This window comes from Fistularia commersonii, chromosome 22, assembly GCF_037954325.1.
Source record: "Fistularia commersonii isolate RoL2024-O1a breed Wild chromosome 22, RoL_Fcom_v1.0, whole genome shotgun sequence".
Lineage (NCBI taxonomy): Eukaryota > Metazoa > Chordata > Actinopteri > Syngnathiformes > Fistulariidae > Fistularia > Fistularia commersonii.
This window is the reverse complement of record NC_141305.1, coordinates 6,717,501-6,741,118: the sequence shown is the minus strand read 5'-3', so window position 1 is coordinate 6,741,118 and position 23,618 is coordinate 6,717,501. Positions and strand designations below refer to the sequence as shown.

Sequence of the window (23,618 nt, the reverse complement as noted above, 5' to 3'; positions counted from 1 at the left end):
GAAGTTTTTTTCGGCATTCCTCAGGGCTGGATTTTGGATCCTCTAGTTTTCTCTTCTGCACACCTACTACCACATTCCTATTCCACATTCCGGGGAAAATCAATTAAAATGTGCCTCAAATGAGATGATAATGGTGTTTTGAGGTGAATTGATCGATCAGTTCAAAGAAAATTATAATATTTTGACATTTAGAAAAAAAAGTGGAAAAATCGTGGATCGTGGAAAAAAAAGTCCTCCTCCTTTTCCTTCCATGACAGTGATAAGATTTTGTCTTCTTACTTGGTCCAGATCCCCCTACTCATTTTATACCCTTTCTTAAGTTTAAGAGAAAAAACCAAGGGCTAAAAAAATTGGCGGTAACTTGCTGACTATCTTGTTAGTTTTGCTTCACTTTGCGCCGTTGTTTGTGCATCGACTTCAGTGTCAGAAAAAACAGATGTCATCTGACTGGCTGCCCTGTATATCAATCAAGTGACGGGATGGATGATAGGCTGACGTCTATTTTTTTTAATGTCATGCGATCTACCAGTGTTACCTTTGCGATCGACTGGTAGATCGCTATCGACGCATTGAGCACCCCTGGTTTACGTCCCGTGTTCCGGATTTCGTCCCCTCCCACCTGTCGGAGCAGGCGTTGTCTAATCAGGCTCATCCTGTCCTGCAGGTGCAGCCGCTTCCAGTCGGAGATCAAGAGGCTGAAGATTTCATCGCCGGTGCGAGTTTGTCAGAACTGTTACTACAACCTGCAGCACGAGCGGAGTGTCGAAGACGGCTGCAGAAACTGAGCCCTCCCTCCCCGGATGCCCACCAAAAAAAAAAAATCCACCCGGCCCGGAGGGCAGCAGCATCCTCCGCCCACGATACCTCTCGCATATCCACAAAAAAAAAAAAAAAAAAAAAACTCGTCGTCCTCCTCCTCTATGTGCGAACTGTCACATGAGGGAAACGTTGGACGTTTTATCACAACGCACTCGGAGGAAAAGAAAACAGAACAACAAAAAAACAAAAAAGAAAAAGAGCACCGCCCTCGACGCAGCAGCACGTTGGAATCAAGCCACCTCTGTTTCTTTCTTGTCTTGTTTTCTTTTTTTCGCTTTAACCATCAAGAGCAGCGAACAAACTCCTCTATCACCGCGAGACATTAAAACAAAAAACTTTGTTTATAGTGTAAATAATCATGAAGGCCTTTTTAACTCAGAGACGAACAAAAACGAACAAAAAAAAGAAGGTCTTAAAATAAAAAGAAAAACACACACAAAAAAAAAATCAAGTTGCCTGTAAGATAGCGTTGTGACTAACCACTCCTGGCTTAGAAAGAAAGGAAAAAAAAACGTATAGTTTTGCGTGATAAGCGGCGTCATTTCCAGGGGAGCGACACGGAGGGATACGAATGTCAATAATCAATGTCTGTGGGTTGACTTTACTAGTGGATCTAGTTTATGCAAAATGACTTGTTTCCTTCCTGGTTTGTGTTTTGTTGGCAAACAATATTTCTTTATGTCAATTTTTTTGGCCAAATTTCCTCATCAGTCATTTTTTGACCCTCCGGTTCGGTTAGATTTCTCTTTTTTTTTTTTGTCTTGACATTGCTGCTCGTTGATGACTGGACGGAAAAAAAAAAAAAAAATCTGATATATTTTTTTTTCCTTTTTTCTACAGAACCATATCACTACCTTTTATTGTTTTTCTATTTGTTCGTCCAGAAAGCAGAACTCATTGCGGCCGTGGTTTATCAGCCGCAAGAAGGCTCCAAAGCAGAAAGGCGTTAACATGTTACTGCTGCACTTTTTTTTTTTAACTTTACAACCGCTTTCTTTTCTCGTAGCCTTAAAGAGTCGCCAAGCAGGTGAGGCAGACTTTTTTTTTTTACGTGCACCGAAAAGGGACTTTGTGTTTGTATTTTTTTTTTTTTTTTCTATCTTTGTGTTTGTCTTTACCTGTTTTGTTTTATATTGTTTTGGCGACGACCCTGACCCTGAGGCATTACACCGCAGCAGATCAGCTCCACACACACACACACACACACACACACACACACACACACACACCGTTAACCACGGGAGCAGCAATGGCAATGATGTAAAGCAGTTCAGTGGGGAAAAAAGAAAAAATAGTCGGGAAGCTCGATTTTGAAATGAGAGTTTTCTGGCCGACCGCTTGAGGATGAAAACTGGTCCGTTTGTTGTTCTACAGCCTCCATTCTATCCGTTATGTACTGTCCTTCATTTTCGGATGCAAGTTTTCCACAGAAAGAAAAAAAAAAAACAGAAAAAGGCCCTATGTCTGACAGTTTTTGTACAGTAAATGAATGCATGGAAGGAGTGGAGGGTAGATTCCAGTCACAGCAGTGAAAGGAAAACACAAAATTATTAAGTTAAAGAAGTCTTAGAGTTTCCTGGTGGCAATTGGTGCTCTTAAGTGTTTTTGATATGACTGCTCATTTGCTAGTTAGCTTAGCATAATGAATGCAGCCTGTGGTAAACGTTAGCCTACAGCCATCAGCTCAGAGGAGTTTTAATTAATAAAGACAGATGAAAATCCAGCCAATGAAAGAGAAGATGAATTTCCAGCCCTGACCTGTAAAAGCGCACGACGACGCGACAGCGAGTTTTAAAACATTTGTTTTCTAAACGGAATTCAGCCGTAGTTCCACTTTGATCGTCCTGACGTCGAATGCATTTTTCTTTTAACCAAAAGTTGCAAAAAAGTGTTGATGTTATTTCAAATCATTTTTGTTTTTTTCTTAAAATAAAACCTTTTTAGCACAATTTGACCTCTGTACGAAAACTGACGCTATGTCTCGTTCAAACATGAAACCATCTTTTAGGAACTCAAACCTCTGCAAGCTGTTGCTCCCGCGCTCAATCCAGGGTGTATGGCAATTTCTGCTCCCAATACAAACACACACACACACACACACACACACACACACACACACACACACAGTCACTAGTTCTATGGAAATCTGCTGTTTATTTCATCCAAGAAGCACATTTTTTTCCTCTCACTCAAGATTTCTAAGAATATTTTAGCTCCACCACGCGTCTTCAGAAATGTATAATCAAATGATTCTCCCCTCTTTTTGGCACCATGGTATCGTACAGGTTTACACCTCCGTCATCCTCTTCACTCTTTGTATCACTTGAGTTTCCTGTACTGTATATTTAGCGTGCAATCATGCCATCTGGCTGGAAACGGCCTAGTCGGCTTTCTTCCATCTAATTTTTTTTTTTTTTTTTTTATCAATCAGCAGTTCCTTTGCACCTTCTCTTGTATAAAACAAAAATATATATGAAAGGAGAAGAAGAAGAAAAAAAATGCGTGTTTTTATTGAATGCAAATTTTAGGTTTTAACAGGGCAGTACGTTTGGGAGAGAGAAATGAACTGTACAAAGTATTTATGCAATTTCAACTGGTTTTAGAAGTTTGTTTTTTTTTCTTCCTTTTTTTAATGATTATCGCAATTTCAGCAAGTTTTGTTACTTGTTGCATGTCTATTAACACAGCTGACTTTCTGTGTCAGTGAATTGTACATGTCCTCGGCATTATCCCCTCTTTTTTTGTTTCTTTCTTTTTTGTTTTTGTCGTCGTTACTTTCGAAGCATTGTCCTGACAAGTCGGGTTTGTGTACAGAGCCGGAGGTTGTGGACTTTTGTATTCTTTATGGAAATATTACGGACTAATAGGGGAAGAGGAAGAAGAAGTAAGAGGAGGAGGACGAAGAAGGGGGAAAAATAAGATCCCTGATTATTTTGGTGGTCTTGCATTACTACAGTATCTGGTGTGCAATCTGTGATAGCTGAATGTTCCTTGTATATTTGTGTTCACGACACCCTACAAGAAAAAAAAAGTAGAGTAACCCCCCCCCCACGCCCCCATACAGAAACAAATAATGCAATAGATCTGGTACTTATTATTTTTAATTCCATTTCAATAAATAATTGCTGTTTACCACCAAAAAAAAAACAAAAAGAAAAATGTCATTCTTTTATTTCTCTTCCAGATTCAATCAATTCTCAGGACATTCCGGGGAAGATGTTTCAGTGAAATAAAGATACTTTTTTTGTAAAAGTCCTCTTCAGATACAGGATACAGAGATAAACAGGACAGTAAGTCCAGTAAAAGAAAGGGGACTCATTGGTTGGGATTTCAATATTTAAAACATGCATTTTGTGATCTTCGTCACAATGACACCAATGACACATCACACTTAATATGTCCTCTTTTACCCCCTCTCACTTTTAACATCACAACTCCTATTTCACTTCGCTTTCCTATATGAAGTCATAGCTTTCTTTAACACAAGACTGGGGGGGGTTGCTACGAGGACGCCCCCCCCCCCCCACACACACACACACAAGGATGGAAGCACTCGAGGACTATGGTCCTGTCCATCACAGATAGCCCCCCCTTTGTGACCCCTCACCTCCCCGCCCTTTATCGCCATCGGGGTGCTTAACCCGACGACCCCACTTCACCTTCTGACCCTCGGCCTGATGGATGGTGTTGTGCGTGGACATGATAGAAGATGAGCAGACAGGTTAAACAGTGGCAGGTGAGATTAGCGACCTTTCACTTTCGCTGCGGTCCAGAGACGTTTTTTAAAACAAAAAATCTTGCTTTTTATTAACATTTCATCTTGAGGTGTCGAGTCGTGGAAAGCAGGTTCATCTGCCCCATGTTCAAATTTCATATATAGTCATATTTTTGCTGTGAAGCATTCAGAAAGAGTGAATGGAGATAGGACAACAGCTCTTATTATTTCCTCCAAGAACAATATCCTGACTGTCTTACAGCTACCAATTCGAAACAACAGTTTCAAATATTTCACATGTATTTTTATTTTTGGAAGTATTTTGCATACATTAGGTCATGAAAAAGATATCAAAATATTCCTTCATTAACATTTCTATAAAAGTCAGTATTTGTTAACTTCAAGGTGATTCTCCAGTACTTTATTTTGAAGATCTGGACCGGAAGTGCTCGTATCGTTGAAATTTGGCATAACGGAAGTGCAGGTAGCAGAGCGGCGACAGACTGCGGTGGTAAACAAACACACGCAGCGGAGGAACGTCAGCGCTCAGACCGGGACTGACCTTCTCTTCGGCTGCGGAGCTTTTCATTTATTTATATTTTAAAGTCGGAGGCGGGTAGAAAAAAAAAGAACAATTTTTTTCTCCACCCTGAAACCCGGTGAATATTATTTAGCCCTCCCACCCAACCACCCCCGCCGAACCCTCCTCGCCTCTGCTCGGCTTATTTGACACATTAATTAGCGGCGGCGGCACCAGCGCAACATGACGGAGCTGAGGAAGCGAGCCGGGGGCGGAGGAGACCCCGACAGCACGGATAACATCAGCGACAAGGTAACGGAGAAAGAGAGAATTATGACATTAAAAGAAAACAATGAATCGGACAGCAACTGGAGTGCGGAATCTCGCCCTCGGGAAACAAACAAGTTAGTCTGGTTTGTTTGCGAAACGCGGGCTAACGAGCCGAGCTAGCCGGTTAGCGGCGGAGCTACATAAGCTAGTTAGTCCCGCCTGCCGGTGTCTAATCCCGCGGCGCTGTCACGGTAACACCGCGGCGTTTGTTTTTATTTTTATTTTTATTTTCTGCACTGGAAATTACCTTAATCTGGACTCGCCGAGACCTCCGGGAATATTTCAATTTCCTTTGAAATGAATATGATGAATTTTGGTTAATAGCAGCAGAAACAGCCAGGTGCCTCCGCAATCACTTCATCCGCCGTGTTTATATTTATTTCTCGGCCTTATTTTGGAGTCTTTTTTTAAATTTGTTTTGTTTTTCCTCTTCCCGCTTTTCCCTTAAATGATATAACTTTTATGTTCATAGAAACACAAAAAGAAACAACCTTCATAATTATGTAACACGCTTTTACTCGACGAAAGAGAATAAACTGTCAAAGCCCTTTGGCTCTCCCGAGAAATTAAAGATGACCAACAAATAAATGTAATAAAATGTGCGATTGTTCTTCTCTTCGGTTGTTTTACTTTTACCCATCAGATGTATGTATGTATTTATTAAATATGTTATGGATTGCAGTATTACCAGAGACAGATACAGAATTCCAGGGGGCTCAGAGGGTTCTTTGGATTTTTAGGCCCCCATTTTTAATTTTGTATGTGAAAAATATTCCGAAATAAATTGATCATACTTTTTGAACGTTATGGTCATTTATTTGGCTGGCATATCCACTATGATTTAAGGTGTCTTGGTCATTTTTTTTAATGTAGTTGCAAAATACTTTACAATATGAGATGAGATATTTATTGTTCATATTAATGTTGTTATAGTCTTTAAGTTTGTGACAAAGAATTCACCCAAAAATCTGCCTCAAGGATTGGAATATAAATTAACGTTCAGAGTTTATATTTGTGTCTTTAAGGCCACATAATGACAAATAACTGGACGTCAAAAGTCCTTTTCCCTAGAGGAGACGCATCGACAACCAGCCCTTCCTGTATTTTAACCGCTTTTCATTTGATTACAAAATCCAATACACTTCCTGTATGTTGTTTTACTTTTAATCCCATGCTGACACTGAAAACAATCGGGTCTTCGCTCCACCAGCATGTCAAGAGACCTCGCCTCCTTGAGGTGGGATGTTCATGTTCCCGACTCATTTTTTTCTGGTCTTTACGGTAATTTGAATGCAGCCCGGTGTCATATCGGTGCCCTCCGTGGGCAGTCTCCTCCCACTCTGAAGCCTTGGTGTGTCACAAACTGTTTCAAAGGTTGAACTAAACCTAATCCCTCTCCCTCCCCAGCTCTATATGCTGGTCATGGTACAGTGAACCTTCCCTTGAACATAAGCACTCATAAACGTCTGATTTTCACCCAGAAATTGGAATTAATTGTCAATCCATTGGATTTGTCACAACAGCTAATATCATTTTAACAACTGCAGCCTACAGTCGTGGTAGACTTTTTTTATTTGTTTTTTCAAACTTGATTTGTTTTGACTTGATTTATTATTCCCGTGGTGTTTTGGTCTGAATTTCAACCAGCTGATTTTGACAACTTTGTCTATTGAAACCCAAACATAGGGGTAAAAAAAGTATGCATTTGTTTAGTTTCCACCAGTTTTACCCACTACGACAAATTATTAGCAGATGTAGATGTAATGGGGTTCGACTATTTTTTACCATTTGTAAACCGCACTAACCAGCTCCATGCAACCAGCTTGACCAGCAGTAACCTGCGGGAGCCTGTGATCATGAACGTCAGTTGAACCTCACAAAGACCTGAGACAATCAGGTTGATGTTAAAATCCAACACTTTTCTGAAATGTCAGCATTATTCTGCGCACAGAAACATCTGGACGTTCTGAAGATGATTGTTCTGGTTCCGTAAGCACTGCTCTGGTCCTTGGGGTAGGTGTTCCGCAGTCAAATCAACCCTACGGTCAAATATCGAGTAAAGGAGAGTTTATCTCGTACGTATTGACTCATGAAGTTTTACTTAAACCGATATGTTCTTTGAAAGCACCGCCATCGCTCAAAGCGCTGTAATAGCGTTCTGGTGAGATCATCTCTCCAGCCCGGCTTAATGCGGGATACACAAGGTCCCCGGCGTCTCCCGGGGTCTGCTGGACCCACTGGATCCATCGGGTCAACTGGATCCGTCGGTGCTAAAAAGGGGATTAGCAGGTGGCACTGGAGGCCACGGGGTACGGCTGCACACATTTGTCTCCAGTTACTTGTGTGTGAGGCTTCTCACGTTGTCTTGTCGACACCCCGTCAGCTTTTTATCCAGCGAGTCACTGCGTTTGATTGCTCCAAGATGTTATTAACAGGACGCTGTTACAGACCACATTTGGATCCACTTCCTGTGCAGCCGTTGTTTTTGCTTCCTGCAGGACTTCAGTAACTGGGACAGTCCAATGTTATTGGATAGAAACAGACGCTTTTGCAGAAAATTGACTGTTTGGAGACTTTGCTTGGTGGTTTGAGGAGAGGGGTGGGGGTCGCTGTCTCTTGGCAGCGCCCCCCAACGCCAGGAGACAGCAATGTCATAAAAAGAAACTAACTGATCTTCTTGTGACCTTTCAGATTCTCATCAGTAGTTTGGTTTTGAATTTTAGCAATATTTTTCTAGCTATGATACTTCTGTTGCCTATTGATTTTTTTGTTTTTTTTATTTTTTTTTAATTCTATCGCTCATTCTGAAATCTTTTTAAAGTTGTTGAGGTTCTCTTTGGGAGTGACGAGGAAGGATACAATCAGGAACGAGTCAATCAGAGGGACAGCACATGTTAGATGTTTCAGAGAGGCCAGGCTGAGATGGTTCGGTCACGTACAGAGGATGGGTCATGAATATATTTGTGGCAGTATCTGCCAGGCAGGAAGTCTAGAGGAAGATAGAAGAATGTATATGAATGTATTAAAAGAGGACATGACATTTGTTGATTTGAGAGAAGAGGATACAATGAATAGGGTTAGATGGAGAAAGTAAAGAAGATTCTGAAATCTTTTTAATGCTAATCCTCCTGCAGTTTCCTGCTGACGTAAAGGTTGCTGAAGTCTAATGTTTGACATCTTTGTGAAAGCACATAATTTCTCCGTAGTTTTTAAGATATTTCTTTTTTTTTTTTTTAATAATTCAAAGCAACCCCTTTTTCCGAATTTTTTATTTTTTTTTTTTCGTTTCTTTCTGGATGATTTTTCCAGAACTGCTCTCTTTTTATTTTTTTTTGTTAATCTCCAAGGGAACCACAGAAACGGACATTTTACTCTATTGGTGTGTTGAACCCTCACCAAAAATGATTTAGCATTGTTCATTTTCTAAATGCCAAAAGAAAAAAAAAAAGATTCATAATATTTTACCACAGAATATATATGTTGCCACCCTCAGTACACTTAGCAGAGGTGAAAATTAACCCATTCGTTTTAATTCAACCAGATTCCCTCCCAAATTGGGAGGGGGCCCTTGTGACTCGGGTTTTTAATCAGACCGACTCGGCCCTAAATGAAGCCCAAAAGCAGCCAAATGAATATTTTCGCTGTGACTCAGTGGGAGTATAATTATCTGACCCGACATGACGTCCCCGCTCGAGGAAACACAGCAGGCCTTTTTTCGTTTGTTTATTTTTTTAGGGGGGGGGCAAAGCAGACACGCCCCATGGATAGCGGACTCAATCGGCGGGCTTGAAGCGGGAGGCCTGAAGGTCTCTTCGTGTCAAAACAAATCCCCCACCCTCGTCTTTCCTCTCCGTAAAGAAAGTCTTAGCTGTGCAAACCAAAGCCTTTTTTCTAAATTTAAATATTGCAGTACTTTACACCCCCCTCCAGTAAACTTGGCTGATTTACTCACTTGTTTATTGTTTTGATTGTCGTTCCAAAGTTAACAGAGGAGGAAATATCCATGGGTGAATTTTGGTGAGGCGAACAGCAAGGAATCACCTTCCAGTTCAACCAGAAATGGACCGAAGCATAAAAGCCGCTGTCAAGCTGATTTGAAAACGTTATACTGTTAGTTGCTTCGTACTAACTGGCTGAGAGATGCCTCTTTAACTTGGGAATACGGTATGGTTGACGCGCAAGGGAAGTCTGCGTGTTCTGCAGACCTTGTGTTCTGGTTAGTTTGTGGTTCTAACAGGAGCAGCTTGACTGGGTTCAGCCAATCGGACGATTCTGTTGAATGGACCGGCAGCCACCAGGCAAGCTGTCACCGTGGAGATGTTAGCCTGATGTTGTATTTTTCCAGGAAATAGAAAAATTAGGGTCGATATTAAACAAAACAACATACCAACCCAAAACTTGACAATAAGCAACGTCTGGATTCATTTCAAAGACGGGTCGGAAAAAGAACACATGGACATTCTGAAGATGTGTTTTGGTCAGCCGGTCGTTCCGTTGTGCCGTCCTGAAAGATGTGGACGTTCTGTGCAGTGGCTCTTATTCTTTTAAACCTTACTCAGGTCCAGATCAGAGATTTAATCTAGTTGAACAAAGATATTGACGGCTACCAACCCGTCAATCCCCCTTCCTCGGGGATGAGACTGGAAGTAAACCTACAAGATCTTTAGATAAATTCCATTCATTCAATTAACCTCAAACAAAACCTGAATTCAGAAAAATAAGCCATTTTCCGCTCGCAATTGTTGATCAAGATAAAGATGGAATATTGTTTGTTTGTTTGTTTGTTTGTTTGTTTGTTTAGAAGTTTATTAGGACAGTGTACAATTACATTAAGCACAGAGGCAGAGATGTTTGTACCAGATTGTAGCTCACAGCTAATTTCCATCTGTAGTCCTGGACAATACAAGTATAAAACTGTACAAAATAGACAATATATATAAAATATACAGATAGGCAATAAAATAACTATACAATATATAAACAGGCAATAAAATATGTATTTTGCAAGTTGAAAGTGCTATTGTTGTGATATTGTTGTGATATTATTACTTTGGTCATCTGGGGGCCATCAGCTGTTACCCAGAAGGGTAACATCTGATGGCAAAATACCCAAAATACCCGAAGTATCCAAAATCCCCAAAATAACATTATACTTGAAAGTGCAGGGAAAGCTTTTGGTGTCCGGTGTTCACATGCCCTGACCTCTGCCTTCCAGGAGGCTGATGGCGACGACAGGCTGGGCCTGCAGGGCGACACGGAGGGCGAGGGCGACGGCGACTCCAAGCCAGACACTCCGGACGTCCCCCCCTCGACGGCAGACACAGACAACACTCCGCAATACCTGAACAAAGCTCTAGAAGGGCTGCCCCCCAGGTGAGCGCCTGCTGGAGCGTTGGAGGGGGGCATGATGCCGTTATCAGCTGGCGTGAAGGGACATTGTATGTGATCCTTATGTAAGTTATCAGTTGTGTTTCAGAGTCCTGGTTCGGTTCTGACCGGGTTTCTGGATCTGTGTGTGTGTGTGTGTGTGTGTGTGTGTGTGTGTGTGTGTGTGTGTGTGTGTGTGTGTGTGTGTGTGTGTGTGTTCTCTCCATGTTATCCTGCCTCCAGTCCCAATCAGGTTCACTGAAGATGTTAAAATCTCCCTAGGTATAAGTCAGGGTTGTGATTGGTTGGTTGACAAGATGGGGCCTGTGATTGACAAGTGCCCGTCCAGGTTAAGCCCCGCCTTCCTCCCAGTGAGGCTAGATAGTTTATTTTCTGTGACTTGTTTTTAGTGATACTGAAAGGATAACCAATTATCATTTCAATAGTTATGCTAAAGTGACAACCCTGTGCCGTAAAAGAAAAAAAAGGAAGTTTTCCCGATTAGCCCACTGGAGAGGCAGCTCCCCCGATCCCCCGCCTGTCCCCTCCCTCCTCCTCTGCGCTGCAGGATCAAGGATCAATCAGTGTTTAGCTTCCTAATCTGAAGCCCCAGGCTCAAATGGGCGTTTTGTTTCAGCAGCAGCTGCCGTCAGCCGACCAGCAGGGTATGATGGCGGAATCATTGCTCACCGCGAGACAAGAGCCTCCTGAGCGGTGTCGAGGTTGACCACTTTCCGCTTCCCTGTTTTTTTGTTTTTTTTTAAAGCGAATCAATGCAGCACCTTTTTTTTTTTCTTGATGCTGTTGTAAGAGACACCGTTCTCGCATGAGCCCGACCGTTACCTTAGTATCTCAACAATCGACTACCATGATCGAAGATCCGCTGTACCTGCAGAAGGAGACCAGCGTTATCTAGGTGTGGGTAATGGGTTGGATGTAGGTTGTGACATCTGTGTTAGCTGATTTAGACCCTCACGACCAGCTGGCGTTGGTACTATTGTTTTTGGGTTGTTAGCTAACTGAATCGCCGTTACAGACACTGCTTCCTCTCTGACCGTCGGTGTCTCGTCGGGTCAAAAATGTCAAACAAGAACAGAAATGGGCCAAAAAGGGCCATTGCTGAGAAAAGTCTTAAAGTGGGGCCAGTTTGGATGGTGGGTTAGGGGGTTAGATGGTGGGTTAGGTGGGTTGGTGGGTTTTTGTCTATTTCCTTGACCGACTCGGCGTTCCCCTTGAATGGGCCAGTTTTCCCTGCAACGAAGCTGCAAAGCTGCGCAGGGGGAGGCGGCGTGCTGCCCGCCGCCCCCCCGTGAGCCAAACAAAAAAGGGAGGACGCGGGCAGAAAGCTGCCAAGCTGGGGGCGGCGTATGAATGGAGAAGGAAAAACCGCTGCATCATGAAAACGCGGCTGCTGCCTCCATCTCTCTCTCTCTCTCTTTTTTACTCTTTCTCTCTCTGCCTGTTCTGCCATCACTCACTGTCTCAGCTCTCTTTTCACCTTCACCGTCCTTCCCTCCTCCCTCTCTTTCTACCCGCAGTGAGTCTGATCCAGGTACCGTCAGGCCCTGCGGGGATTACAGCGCCCCCCCCCCCCCCCCCAGTGAGCCTTTAAGCCGTGTGACCTAGCTGTCCCTCATTGGTCACACCTTGCTCACGGGAAACGCCCACCATCCTTTGTGCTCGGCCTGGCGATCAGCTGACGTCCGGAGATGCGGGTCGAGCTGGACGCTCAGTCAAACTGCAGCGGAGGTTTTGCAGCAGATTCTTGGGAGTAAAGATCCCGAGCAGCTGATATTCAAGCCGCATATCGATGTTTTGCGTACTAAAGGCAAAGACAGCAGGTTAAACTTTTGTTGTCAGAAGAGAAGAGAACGTGTGGTTCTGCTGACAAGAATGTCTGGACACTGTGTTTAGGGTAGCTTACAACTTAAGAAAAAGCTACCATTCCATCTTTTACTGTTTAGCCCGAGGCTAAACAGGTGGCAGACCGTGGATCTCTCCCACTCACTCATGTGGTGTTCCCAGGCCCGTCTAGAGAACTAGTCCCAAAAGACCACGACTTCTACCAGTGATCGGCTCGCACTGCGCCCCAACCCCTGGCCCCTCCGTTGGATGGGGAGCCCATGCCGTCCTTTCGGGTCCCACAGCTACCAGTTCCTTGCCTGGGCCTGGCTCCGCAGGGCCCACCTGTAACCCATGTCCGGGTGGGGGAAACCCAATTCCGTTGTTGTGGTTGGACCTTGACCTTGGACCCGTTGGCCTCGGAGGATCCTTAAAGCCCCCAACATCTCAGCTCCTCAGCTCATCAGGTCACTCAAAGCCCCCATGCCATTAGAAAGTGGCAGCTTGGGGAGAACATAAAGATAACCCCGGTATCAATGTCAGCTAGTCATCAGGATCCCAAGCAGACGCTCCTGACCCCGAGGTCACAGCCTACATCCAAACAGCGTTGGTGTCCAGTTCTAGATACAAACGGAACAGATCTTTGGCAAAACATCAGTCTTTTGTTTTTCATTTGTCCTTTTTAGTTACGCATGTTTAGATTGGATTAGTGATCCCTGCCATCTTGGTAACCTTCTAAATGGTCATTCCAACTTCCTATTCTGTCTTTTTTTTTTTTTTGTTTGTTTTGTTTTTTACATATTTTGTTGACACCAGAAACTCAATTTTTGCTTCCAATTCCCTTCTTGCTTTCTCTTTTTTTAACAGTTCGCTCAGCTCCAGGCTCTTTGCAGAGGGAATAAAAAAACAGCATCTCTTTATGGCGAGAAAGAGGCGTGTAAATCGTGAATTTCCGAAACAGAGTGCCTCCTCTCCGGACTCACTGGAGCATCTCGTGGCTCCGGTCAGATGACCTAAACACAAACGTCACTGTCATTGATTCAAAGGCCGCGGCTGGTCGTGGCCTTCTGGTGGGATTTCACACAGCCAACGGGGGAAGTTTCACGCCCCCATTTACTGTAGTATGTTAACGCACAGGCGTGGCGCGGGAGAGCAAATAGTTTTATCAAGAATTATGGCTCAATAAACTCCACATTTTTCTTTATGTTGAAAATAAAACTAAGCACAAATAGGGTCATGTCCTGGCACAGCAAAAGCATCATCGCATCTCCACTCTTTCTGCAGATGGAAGAACTACTGGATCCGGGGTTTCCTGTCACTGCCGATGATTTCAGGCTTCTTCCTCATCACCTACATGGGACCCTTCACGCTCATATTGGTGGTGAGTGGTAACCATAGCGACACTGCCTCCTCGGTGGGGAACGGTGGGCACCGATCAACACCAAGGAAAACCTATCAAACCAACTGATGATGGGAGGGCAAAGTCAGACTCACATGACGGCTTGTTGCTGTGGTGACGCCATGAAAGAAAATTTATTGGAGAATCACTTTGCGTCCAAGCACAAACCCCAGCGCTCCTCATTTTTTGCCCAAAGCTTCACATATCCAGTTTTTAGGTTCCGGCTTACGTCTCCATAGTTACCTTAAAAAGAGTTAAGTGAAGCTAGCATGGCATCCACTTGTAAATCCAACCAATCGATCCTCACCCTCATCCATCCGCCGACTCCTCTCACTCCCCAGAAGTGGGATTTCACTCGCTCACTTTGCCCTGAATGTCATTCTCTCTGGCTCCTCGCAGGTCATGACTGTCCAGATCAAGTGCTTTCAAGAGATCATCACCATCGGCTACCGAGTCTACCGGTCCTACGACCTGCCCTGGTTCAGGACGCTCAGCTGGTGAGGCCCGTGGAATCGAGGGTAGAGCAGCTGATGACCCCCGTCTCTTCGTTGTTTCTTTATTTTTCCCCCAGCTCTGATTCAGAACGTCAATTATCCATTGATAATAGGGTAAAAATACACTTTTTTTAAATTTCCTATTTCTTCTTGGAGGGAAAAGTACAAGAATGTACTTAGTTATTTCAAGACTAGAAGAAAAAAGAATCCATAATCCTTGTCCATCAGTAGTCTGAGACGTAATCTGGAACTTGAAGTTGTAGCAATTTATTTATTTTGGTTTTAGTTTGAATGAAACATTTATTTCCGCAACTCAACAGGTTCGCTTTGCTAGCGGACAATCAGTAGCAACTGTCAGTCAGGTGACACAAGCAGTCTTTAAACAGCGACTGCTTGGATGGTGTTTCCCTGTGACATTGCAAATTAAATATGGTTTTCTGAAACAACTTGATGCTGTTCTGTAATGTCAGAAATGGAGCTCCTGTGGGCTTTGACATTTAGACTAGTTTATTTCAAAGCCAGCGCCATCATATTACACATTAAGTACACATTTGAAGGTGATATTTGATAAATTAGTAACTGGAGCTGTAATAACACATTTGGAATGATAGTTGTGCCCTTGAGATCAGTGGTACTGGGCCTTTTTTTCAAGTGAATAGAAAGTTTTATTCATTTCATATTGTTACATTTCCCCCCTTTGAATCACTGCTGTAACACTTCGGAGGCCTCATTTAAGTTAAAAAAAACTGTCCATAGCTGCAGGAATTAAGACCTTCAAGGTCAAATTAACTTTGGTTTCACTTTGAAAATAAAATTACTTTTTGGCTTATATTTAAAGGGAGCAACATAAGCAGACTGTCAGTCTTGAGTGTCCAGCGAATTGTTGAGAAATTCAATTTATTTGATTGGTTCGGGCCTCACCTCACTGTAAGACGGCCCTTAAAAGGAGGAAGGCAGCGGAAAGAAAAAGCCACCTTAAAGGCTGGCCTCAGTAATTCCTGCCAGCCGACCTCCTGAGCCTGCAGGACACGCTGACTCAGGTAGCTCACCTTCCCCCACCGAGCATGCACCTCCTCCTGTTTCTGTTCCTATGGCTTTTTTTTTTCTTTGGGTCAACAAGTCACCTTTGCATCATTGCGTGCACACAGATACACACATACACACACACATGCCGCCGCCGGGAGCAAAGGTCACTGCCATGCTGGAAGTAAATGAAAACGAATTGAAATTTGCCCTTTTTGCCAAGGCAACGCCCCCTGCTAGGGTAACACACGTGCATGTGTGCACGAACACACAAACAACCTACACATGGCGGCTTATACGGGGAGGGGAACAAAACAACTCCAAGGAAACTTAAAGGAATGAAAACTCACCCCTTCACGGGTTTTGCAGGTACTTCCTGATTTGTGTCAACTACTTCTTCTACGGCGAGACGGTGGCTGATTATTTTGGCGGCCTGGTGCAGAGGGAGGAACCCCTTCAGTTCCTGGCTCGCTATCACCGATTCATTTCTTTCACGTTGTACCTTGCAGGTTGGTATCGTCCGCAGGACGGCCTCCGTATCGCAACACAATGCACACACATGCCCTTTGGCCTCCATTAACCCTTCCCCCCTGCCGCAGGCTGGTGTGGACCCGAAGCAATATGTGACAGGAGTTATGTATAAAATCTTACCGAGGAGGAATGGGAACCAGAGCACGTTCAAGACTTGCGTTACAAGCGTATCGTTCATACTTGATTGAAACAAGTTCATCAAGTTTGTTTTTATTATACAAATGTCTCTCTTGCTGGAGCTTTGATGGACAGACAGGGTGATTCGTTGCAGAGGTCATCTGAACTGCACGGGTCATAAAACCATTAAACTACAAATGGCGAGCAGTACGCTCACAGATCTGCACGCATTTCATCTAACACTATGCGGTGAAGCTTTTGTGCATTCAAAAAAGTTTTTCAGGTTGTCATCATAGAGGTTACACTGTGGTAGTGCAAGTTCAACAGCATTGTTTACATTTTTCTTTTCATATCCAGGTGCTAGACGAGCACAAAAATATTGCAGATATTTAAAACAAAGAATTTTTTTTTCGACACAAATATTTTCTTGTGGAAGCATGAGTCCAAGCAGGGCAATAAATATTTCATATTTTATTTGAAGTAAACTATGTTGAAATATCACGAGATCACATCGATGAAACTTAGATGTCTAAATGGTATCTTCCGCCATGAATAGCGCCACCTACAAGTCTATTTAGCATTTTCCAGAGGCATTTGTCAGCTGGCCAAACTCAGCTGTGGAAAATCTAGAGTGCCAGAAGCAACTTTTCAAACCTCCTAGATTTAAATTCATCAAAGTTTTAAAAAGACACAAAATCAAATGGGGAAAGTAAATACATTTAAAAACTCCTAATACCACCTTTAGCACACTCACTTATGTAGGAGAAGGAAAAATCCTGTGTTTTTTTATAGTTCAGCAAATGTAGTGTTTCTAACTAGCATTACCAGTGTTGCTGGGTTGAATGTTGGGTGACACCGCCTTCTGCGGTTGATGGATTTGTCTTTTAATCTCGTCTCACGCAATCTTTCATTCAAAGATAAACTGACAGCATGTTGTCTACTCTTTCACAGGTTTCTGCATGTTTGTGCTGAGTTTAGTGAAGAAACATTACCGCCTGCAATTTTATATGGTGTGTATCAGCCAAGTAACCACCGTCACCCCCCACCCCCAACCTTCCCATAAACCCCCTCACAATGCCTGCATCCTCTTTGAGTTGGCCTTAGCAGCCTGTCCAGGAAACCCTGCACCATTGCAGCAGTCCTTTCAGCCGTTGACGCTCTAATTGGTGATTCATTAAGGTGACAGAAAAACTTCCAGGACGATAACAAGGAGCGAAAGCTTTCAAACCGGCTGTAGAATTAATAGGAGGAAATCTAGCGCGCAAAACTACATCCCTGGAGGTCAGATGTTACAGTTCAGTCCAAGACTGAACAGGAACTTTGCTGTGGCAGTAATAATATGAAAATCTGTATGCAGAATCCTCTGCACTGAAAACGAGGATCAAACGAGGATAATCTAACATTATCAACGGGCCATGGAGTGAGGCAAGGGCACGAGGCATCAGAACATCGGAAACTGAGAAAAATAAAAGCGCTAAAAAGCAATTTTAGAAAGCTACTGCAAGATGAAGGAAATAACATTAAGTAAATATTTCGTATTTGAAAAAAAGACAATCCCCTTTTGCCTCATCAGGTTTTGGGAAATCCATCAAATAACAATTGAAAGACAGTTTGATCAAGTAAGGTTGAGTATTTAGCTAAATGAGTTCATCTGGCTTGGCATCAACTGTATAGCATAAAGCACCTAAAGAATAAATGCAGGTCCCCCAGCATTGACCCTTGAGGGACGCCCTGAGCAGTCTTAATTCAGCATTTGAACCCTGAAATTTTACTTTATTGGACTTCTACAATGGCTTCTGCTCTCGGCTGCATTTATGTCTTTCTCTTTTGTTTTTGGCTCATCCGATCCGCAAACCCCTCAAAGCACTGATGTCATTTTCTCCAGGCTATTTTAAGGAAAGAAGCGATGCATATTCTGTCCTTGGCCTCGCTTTAAACACTGCTGTCGAAACTACTTTTAACGCCAGTCATTTACTGCATGCTGCTAAGAAACAAAATAAAAAGTTGTTATATTAATAAGATTAATATGCATATAGTACATTTGCAACACTTTTCCTTCTTGTCTTGCATGTTTTATTTTTGTGTGTTACTGATTGCCGACCGCTCGATGTTGTACCCTAGCCGCTGGTCCTTCACCTCATCCGCACGTTTTTATTTTATTTTTGCTTGTTTTCTGAGCCGCCGTCTGAGCAGGAGCCGCCGCAGTGACGCCCGGTGTTTTTTGTGTCTGCCTTTGCCATTCCAGTTTGCTTGGACCCATGTGACCCTGTTGATTGTGGTAACTCAGTCCCACCTTGTCATTCAGAACCTGTTTGAAGGAATGATCTGGTAAGCGGGCCGACGATGGATCCCTGAGAGCCCTCCCCATCCTCCCATTCGTGCTTGCCATCAGACACCTAGATCAAAATGTCGCAAACAAAATACAGTAGCCACATGTTTAAGAAATGACAGAAATATTTGGTTTTAGTTTGCTTTAAAACAACCTCAGTGCTGATTTTCTGTGATTCTTGTTGTGGTTGGTTGACTTTTATTAATTTGTTTATCTTGATTTTCGTTTTATGTTTCCAGGTTCATTGTCCCCATCTCCATTGTCATATGCAATGACATCATGGCCTATCTGTTCGGCTTCTTTTTCGGACGGACGCCGCTAATTAAGGTAAAACTGACTTTCTTTCTCTTCCCCCTCTCCCCCTTACACATTCATGAGACTTATCGGTACTTGCAGCTTTGCTGCTGTGGATGTCCAGACCGCATGCAAAGGCAAGATTTGTTTCTTAATCATGCACAGCGTTTCCGTTTCCTGTTTAAGTGATCCATCAGTGCAGGAAGCGATTGTGAGAAAGTGAAGAAATATGCAATCAAGTTTGGCAACAGTAACCTCTTCACAAGAGAAGATCCCTTTGAAGGCCAAAATATAAATGCATTACTTGTATAGGAACAGAACACTCATTTAAGCTGGTAACCCCCGAGATCCTCAGGTGGAGCGACACCAGACATGAGTCAACACAGCCCCCCCTGGGGGTCACAGGTGTGCCAGCAAAAATAAAATCCTTATATTTGGGAAGATTAAACAAACCACATTTTAACTTGTTTTTAGAAACAAAAAATTATTCGGTGAAGAAATGATTGGCAAATGTATATTTCAAATTTAATTTCCTGGGTTTCTGCAAATTTGCATCTAGAACTGTTGCAAATTAATGTGCACGTGGGGGGATTTGGACAAAGAAAACGCTCATTTAGATGTGACTGTATTTACGTACAAGAAATGTGTAAGTAATTATCTAACAAAAATTGAAAGAAAATGAGTAGGATGTAAATCATTAGTCAGCTAAAAATTTGCAATGGAGGAAAAACCAAGTGAAATTTATGAATATCAAGAAGTTGGTAACTTTGGCCAGCGATGTTACAAAGAGCTGACAATATGAAACAAAACCGTTACGGTGGGTTTGCGGGGCTCTTATTTTGGAGGCGAGGACACGAAACCTTGACCTGCAGCAACTGCAGGGAATACGTTGGATGTTTGTGTTGCCTGAACATCTGGAAGCCGTTTCGACGGTGCATTCAGTGCAACTCGGTCAGCTTGACATTGTGCATCGGCGCTGACTCTCGTGCACGCATGCATCCCACCCACCTGACAGCCCCTGGCAGAGTAGCCTGCTAATGATTAAATCTTCAGGTTGTGACCTGAACTCTGAAAGTACATTCCTGAGCTCCTCTGTTGGAATTACCAAACAGTTCAGTTTGACCTTTAACCTTTGGGAACCTTACTCCGGGAAAAGATGTATATTTTACCTATTAATAACAATAATAATAATGATAATAATAATAATTGACAAATAGGCCAATTATTTGATACTCTGGGTTTTTAAGTTAATTTTACATACGAAGAATGTTAATAAAACTTTTTGCACAAGTGAAAAAGTTAATATTGTAAATTATACTTTGGCCCAATTTGTTTAGCTCGTTTTTGCTTTTCTGCTGAAAAATCTGCTGCTGATGGTTCATCCATGATGGGTGAAATGCAGAGGTCAAATCTTGCTGATATGCACATCGGTAACGCCACATTCATTCAACTGAAATTGACTAAATGAAGCTCCTGTCTTTTGTCTTTCCTGATTTTCTGTTCACCAATACTAAACATGGCTGAATTACACATAAATTAATTATTTTCATATGACTTTTTCTGAATGCCTGTCACACACAGGGTGAAAACAATATGTGCCCGACATGGCTGTCTTGTTTCTCTTCATCTCCTGATAATCCTGTTTTTAATTTTTTTCTCTAATCATTTTCAAGATTGTTACTTAATTTATTTTCTTTTTTTAACGACACTTTTGGTAACTGCATGTGGGTCACGTTCTATTTTGAGACACTAGGGGCACCAGTGAGCCAGATTCAATAATACCCAACTTCGATAGACTCTTAACTGGTTGAAATCCAGTTTTTCAGTGGTGGATGTTCAGGCTGGAGACAGCGTCCAGTGAATAAACATGATTTAAAATGCCATTTGCATGGAAAGTTGAATTATTGTCCACCTGAAAGACTGTTGTGTTTGACCCACCTCATCTCCCCTGCCAGCTTTCACCCAAGAAGACCTGGGAGGGTTTCATCGGAGGTTTCTTCTTAACCGTGGTCTTCGGTTTCATTGTGAGTTAAACCCTACATCGCCCCACCCTCCTTTTTTTTAAACAATGCATTCACACAAAGAAAACTTCTTGTTTTCTGGTTGCCATGACCTACTCTCTCAACAAGGCTGGATTATTGTGGATGACAACTTCACTATATTTTCTCTCAGTCAGAAGATTAATAAAATTAATGTGAATCAATTGACTCATAAGAAACGTTCACAGATGAATTAACAGACAAATTATCTGTCCTGCTGATGATTACGGTAGATTTTTCCGCTGTTAAAATCTGTTTTAAGTGACATTGACATCCTTTTGATGTGAAATCAACCTCTCCCTAATGACCCGTTGATGTCTTTTTGATGTCAGATGTCCATCCTTTTGATGATAAATGTTAAATCTTACATCTAATTGTTGTCCTTTTGATGTTAAATTGACATCTAACATGGTATAAATAGCTTTTCAATGTCAACTTTGCAACATCAAACTGATTTCTGTTTGGTCTCTTTTTGATTGTAATCTGACATTCCTTTTGATGTAAATGGGATTTCTTTGTAAGTTAAACGATATCCTTTGAATCGGCATCTCAGGTGTCAAATGGACATTTTGTTCTTGTGAATTTCATTTCTCTGTCCTGTAGTCAACATTGCTCCAGAATGTTCTGCGGCCTCTGCCGAAAAAAATTTAGAATATAAAATTTTGCCCAATCCGTTTCCTTGGTAACGTCCCCGTGTTGTCCATTGTTGTCCACAGCTGTCGTACCTGCTGTCACAGTTCCAGTACTTTGTGTGTCCGGTGGGTTTCAACAGCGAGACCAACGGCTTTACCGTGGAGTGTGAGCCCTCGGACATCTTTGTGATGCAGGAATACACACTTCCGGCCGTCATCCAGAACACACTCGGATGGGTGAGACTGCTACACAACTTTATTTTTAATTCCTTTTACTCTGGTGTTTATTTAAATGTGATATTTAAGTAGCAAAATGAACCTGATTTTAAAACAATAAGAACAAAGGGTTAAAATATGAATGAAAGCATTTCTTTTCAACATAAGGACAGTATTTTATATATTTTACAAATTGTCTGTTAATAATCTGATATACTGTGTGTGTGTGTGTGTGTGTGTGTGTGTGTGTGTGTGTGTGTGTGTGTGTGTGTGTGTGTGTGTGTGTGTGTGTGTGTGTGTGTGTGTGTTGTAGAAAACGGTGTACCTCTACCCTTTCCAGATCCACAGCATCTTCCTCTCTTCCTTCGCTTCCCTCATCGGGCCTTTCGGTGGCTTCTTCGCCAGTGGCTTCAAGCGGGCTTTCAAAATAAAAGTAAGTGCGGGCGGCTCGCCGTTGCTGAGGAAATGGCGAAGTGGCGCCGTGGCCAATGGGATTGGATTTAACACTCACCAACCCCGTCCTTGCCGTCTCAGGATTTCGCAAACACCATCCCCGGCCACGGCGGCATCATGGACCGCTTCGACTGCCAGTATCTGATGGCCACCTTCACACACGTTTACATCGCCAGCTTCATCAGGTGAGAGGACGATCCTCTGCTGATGTTCATGCATGACCTGAAACCACGTGTTCCAAACTGCACTATCATTTCATGTCTTACCTTTTTTGATGCCATCTAGTGTTGTCATTAAATTATTGACATTTAGGTGTTTTGACTGATAAGTCTCTGGAAATGTAATTTTTTTTTCTGAAGATTTCAATTTTCAGGGAATTTATTGTTGTTAGCTCATTTAGCATTTTCAGCGTTGTCCTTGTCATTGCTAAATTTTAGTTTGCAAGCATTGTGCAGTCAACCCTTAGGGCCAATCAAACCAATTTGAGGGCTCAGCAGCACCTCCTTGTGGATTGTGGCTCAAACTTCATGCAATGATAGATTCAGTTTGCGGCCTCGGGATGCAGAGAGCAGGGGTCTACCGACTCTGCAGGGTTTTCGAAAAACGGTCTGCCGGCCATATGACGAAGTTGTTAATTTGACCCCACCTCCGTGTCCCCACCGTCCCTCTCCCTCCCAGGGGTCCGAACCCCAGCAAGGTGCTGCAGCAGCTGTTACTTCTGCAGCCGGAGCAGCAGCTAAGCATCTTCTACACCCTCAACTCCCACCTGAGAGACAGAGGCATGCTGCCCCCGGCTGCTGCACCAGCTGAGTGATGCCCCGCCCCGCCTCGCCTCCCCTCGCCCCGCCCCAAGGATCTACTACTGGAGAGTGCTTGCGATTTGGATTTATGAACGAATGTACAACGCACACACATGCCCCTTGTAAAGGTATGGCTGTCAGGGTGTGCGTGCGTGCGTGTGCGTGCGTGTGTGTTTGTGTTGGCGTTCCTTTTTTTCTCTCTTGAGCACCCATCTTCAACCAGCCGGCTCTGTATCACCATCCGAACCTGGGGTCAATCTGCAGGTGACCAAAAAAAAAAAACTTAAACAGAACAACACAGAGAAACTGAAGATGGAAGCCAGAGATCTTATCAATGGAAAGCGTGGCGTGGATTTTTTTTATTTTTATTTTTCTCGCCTCAGCACGGGAGGGGGAGGGACGACGGGCGTGCGGCCTCTGCCGCGGACTGCCATCATTGCACTAACTTTAAACGAACAAATGGATTTAACAAGAGCTTTTTTTTTTTTTTACCCGCATGAACTAGGGGGGTTGCTGACCTGAGCTCCGGTTGGAAGAGAAGGAAATACTGCTGAGACTGTCTTCCAGGGGGCGGGCGTGGTCAAGAACGGGCTGCGGCGGCGCCTCGGACGTTAGTACAAACACTGTTTTTATACAAAAATTCTGCTCTTCCCTCGCTGGCGTATTGGCGGCGTGTAGCATGTCCCGCTGGCCCCGCC

General features: G+C 43.1%; 2 protein-coding genes across 4 annotated transcripts in view; both read left to right on the top strand.

Moving 5' to 3' along the window:
• The window catches only part of wdfy3 (WD repeat and FYVE domain containing 3), a 98,661-nt gene extending 97,645 nt beyond the window's left edge, over nucleotides 1–1,016 (top strand). For both annotated transcript variants that reach the window (XM_086169171.1, XM_086169172.1), the window contains one exon: nucleotides 665–1,016. In XM_086169171.1, the coding sequence (XP_086025297.1) occupies nucleotides 665–785 (121 nt within the window). In that variant the 3' untranslated portion in view covers nucleotides 786–1,016. The remainder of the gene's footprint in view (nucleotides 1–664) is intronic.
• Nucleotides 1,017–4,974: 3,958 nt separating this feature from the next.
• Nucleotides 4,975–23,618, top strand: part of cds1 (CDP-diacylglycerol synthase (phosphatidate cytidylyltransferase) 1) — a 19,455-nt gene continuing 811 nt past the window's right edge. The window contains exons 1-14 of one of the 2 annotated variants that reach the window (XR_015107848.1): nucleotides 4,975–5,366; nucleotides 10,600–10,757; nucleotides 13,878–13,974; nucleotides 14,392–14,489; nucleotides 15,879–16,018; nucleotides 17,109–17,167; nucleotides 18,403–18,485; nucleotides 18,726–18,813; nucleotides 20,736–20,804; nucleotides 21,536–21,688; nucleotides 21,981–22,100; nucleotides 22,202–22,305; nucleotides 22,799–23,048; nucleotides 23,426–23,618. The exon at nucleotides 23,426–23,618 is cut by the window's right edge and continues 811 nt beyond it. Coding sequence is in view for 1 of the 2 variants with exons in the window: in XM_086169381.1 (XP_086025507.1) it covers nucleotides 5,298–5,366; nucleotides 10,600–10,757; nucleotides 13,878–13,974; nucleotides 14,392–14,489; nucleotides 15,879–16,018; nucleotides 17,109–17,167; nucleotides 18,403–18,485; nucleotides 18,726–18,813; nucleotides 20,736–20,804; nucleotides 21,536–21,688; nucleotides 21,981–22,100; nucleotides 22,202–22,305; nucleotides 22,799–22,934 (1,374 nt within the window). In the remaining variant the exon portion in view is untranslated. Of the gene's footprint in view, nucleotides 5,367–10,599; nucleotides 10,758–13,877; nucleotides 13,975–14,391; nucleotides 14,490–15,878; nucleotides 16,019–17,108; nucleotides 17,168–18,402; nucleotides 18,486–18,725; nucleotides 18,814–20,735; nucleotides 20,805–21,535; nucleotides 21,689–21,980; nucleotides 22,101–22,201; nucleotides 22,306–22,798 lie in introns of both variants that reach the window. The other variant, XM_086169381.1, reaches the window with a different exon arrangement.